We start from the raw sequence: 2,679 nt of genomic DNA, 5'->3' as shown, positions 1-2,679 counted from the left end.
ATAATCTTTTTGGCGCATAATCCTTTTGGCGCACAGTTCAAACAGGGTACGGGCCACATGTTTTACTGCCAGAAAGATGTATCTTACTACTCAATAAAGAAGAACGGTACAGCATTTTGGCGAGCAACCCTCTTTACGGATGCTATTTGAATCAATAACGTCGGTGAAAAGAAGAAACTTCATCGTTTTGTCCCATTTGATTACATGTCCAACACGAATGCAAAGGTAAAGGCAGATATAGAGCAAGATAGACGTTTCTAATAAAACATCTTCCATTCAAGGTATTTGCTGCAATCCCGTGTCGGTTTCTATTCAGTGAATCCGGTTTAGTGGTGATGAGACTGCCGGTACCTTTTCTGGCCGTCTCTATTTAAGTTTGTCGGCTCAGTTAAAGACACAGTCTCTCCTGTGTAGACGTGCGTGTAGCTCTCAGTTGTGGATCAACGAAGACTTCTCTCTGCGCGACATTGTGAAACGCCTCCCACCTGAACAGATGTGTCAACGAACCAGCAACACGGCTGTTTCTTGCGGAAAGTCAATGATGTCTGCTGAACCATTCTGCGTGAGTGCCAATCTGCGACCGTTGGTCAGCAACTTACCCGCCCATCACGAACAGTTGGCCTCTGTGCATGACATATCTTCAGACCTACAGTACAGCACTTCAACCAACATTGATTTAAGCCGGTCTCATGGGATTTTGGGATCGCCGCATGTTACCAATGGGCATCTCCTGCATTTCCTATCGTCTTTGCCGCTTTACATATTGAGCTACTGTGACGCTTTGAAAGTTAAACCCAAAACGACAACTAAAACAGTGCTTAACGATCACGTTACTTTGTGAATGCATTGCATCCACATTAACAATATGATTTTTAAAAATCCTGCCCTACTTGCAGCTATGGCCTTGAAGATGAGACCACAAAGCACATTCTCCAGAGTTGCCCCACCTTAGAAAGCCTAAGGGGCTCCGCTCACATTATGTAACTTCAGCAGGACCGACGACGCACTGCAGCTTATCCCAGCCCGCTACACGTTTCATGAAAGGAAAACAGGCCAAGTACTCGTCATAATCCCTATCGCGGCAGAAATAATAGGCAGTGCGTCGTCTGTGCCGCTAAAACTGCGCAGGTATATTCTGCCCTTAAGGACTTCGGTACGGCCAACTGCAGTCCCCCTCCGCTGACAGCTGTACGGAGGAAAGGAAGACCTGGAAAAATTATTTATCTCTCAGTCCCGGCTGACAATTTTGATGTGTGATCGACAAGAAGAAGAGAATACAAAAAATCCGACAATTAACATTTGTCATATAGTGTATTTCGTCTTCTTCAGTGTTCGACGGTTGTCAAATAGTGTACAATAATAGTAGCAGGAGAGAATTATAATTTATTAAAGTACCTCAATAACATTTTCTCAATGACGATAGCTAAAGACCACGAGATCCCGAGCGCGTCCCACCAGCCGGCCTGTGGCTTTAACTGTTTCATTTTGCGTGCTTCCTCGGAGCTTGTAGATATATATACATCTATCTTTTGTGACGACTTTCTGTGTAAACACTCCACATATTTCCCTGGTCTCGGGCAAGACACACTAAATGCGTCGTACAGTTGAATGTGATGTGAGAACCTTACTTGAGAGACATCGAGTGGAACGCTGTGATAGTTTTTAACGGAGAAAAAATTATTCTGAATCAGAACGCCCATGATGAAATCATATTTGGCTCTCCTTCTAGGTAAGACTTTATAATTGTGAGCGAGAATGGCCTGAGAGAGAGAGAGAGAGAGAGAGAGAGAGAGAGAGAGAGAGAGAGAGAGAGAGAGAGATGTTAGTGTGTGTGGGTATGTGTGTGTGGGTATGTGTTTGCGTGTGTGTGTGTGTGAGTGTGTGTGTGAGTGTGTGTGTGTGTGTGTGTGTGTGTGTGTGTGTGTGTGTGTGTGTGTGTGTGTGTGTGTGTGTGTGTGTGTGTGTGAATGTGTGTGTGTGTGTGTGTGTGTGTGTGTGTGTGTGTGTGTGTGTGTGTGTGTGTGCGTAAGATAGAGAGAGTCTGTGTGTTATTTAAACAGAGTTATGGACCGTGTTCGAGTTAAACAACACAGGTGCATGCTCTCTATTATGGTACAGGGATATGGTACAGGGATATGGTACAGGGATATGGTACAGGGATATGGTACAGGGATATGGTACAGGGATATGGTACAGGGATATGGTACAGGGATATGGTACCTTGGACTTCTTATGGTCAAACCCGCCCCAAAGTCTCCAAAATGACATTCGTTAACTTTTTATATTTACATTGTTACCTCGCAGGATGCATAGTGTGGCCGAGCTGCGGTCAGACCAATGCAGAGACGGTTAACAATGGCACCTGCCGGACACCTGGCTTTGTGCGGACACAGGATGGGGCCTGCGCCTTTGATCCTCTCAACCCTGCCGCCAATACAGGTAAGTCTAGGTTTGGGTAGGGGAGGGGGGTGTGTGTGTGTGTGTGAGTGTGTGTGCGTGCGTGTGTATGTGTATGTCTGTGTGTGTGTGTGTGTGTCTGTGTGTCTGTCTGTCTGTCTGTCTGTCTGTCTGTCTGTCTGTTAGTTTCTGTCTGTAGTTGTCTTTATTCTCCTGTGTTTTTAACATTTTAATTCTCTGATTTTAATGGGTAGATCTAAACATTAGATGAAAGTCGATGTG

The 2,679-nt window shown here is 45.1% G+C and overlaps 1 protein-coding gene across 1 annotated transcript in view; it reads left to right on the top strand.

The window, feature by feature from the left end:
- The first annotated feature begins 1,556 nt into the window (after positions 1-1,556).
- LOC138967619 (uncharacterized) overlaps positions 1,557-2,679 on the top strand; it is a 3,617-nt gene continuing 2,494 nt past the window's right edge. Inside the window, exons 1-2 of the mRNA XM_070340224.1 lie at positions 1,557-1,729; positions 2,305-2,439. Coding sequence (XP_070196325.1) covers positions 1,699-1,729; positions 2,305-2,439 — 166 coding nt within the window. The 5' untranslated portion in view covers positions 1,557-1,698. The remainder of the gene's footprint in view (positions 1,730-2,304; positions 2,440-2,679) is intronic.

The sequence above is a fragment of the Littorina saxatilis genome, linkage group LG5 (assembly GCF_037325665.1).
Source record: "Littorina saxatilis isolate snail1 linkage group LG5, US_GU_Lsax_2.0, whole genome shotgun sequence".
NCBI lineage: Eukaryota > Metazoa > Mollusca > Gastropoda > Littorinimorpha > Littorinidae > Littorina > Littorina saxatilis.
The sequence above is the reverse complement of the archived record's forward strand: the minus strand, read 5'-3'. Positions and strand labels throughout refer to the sequence as shown.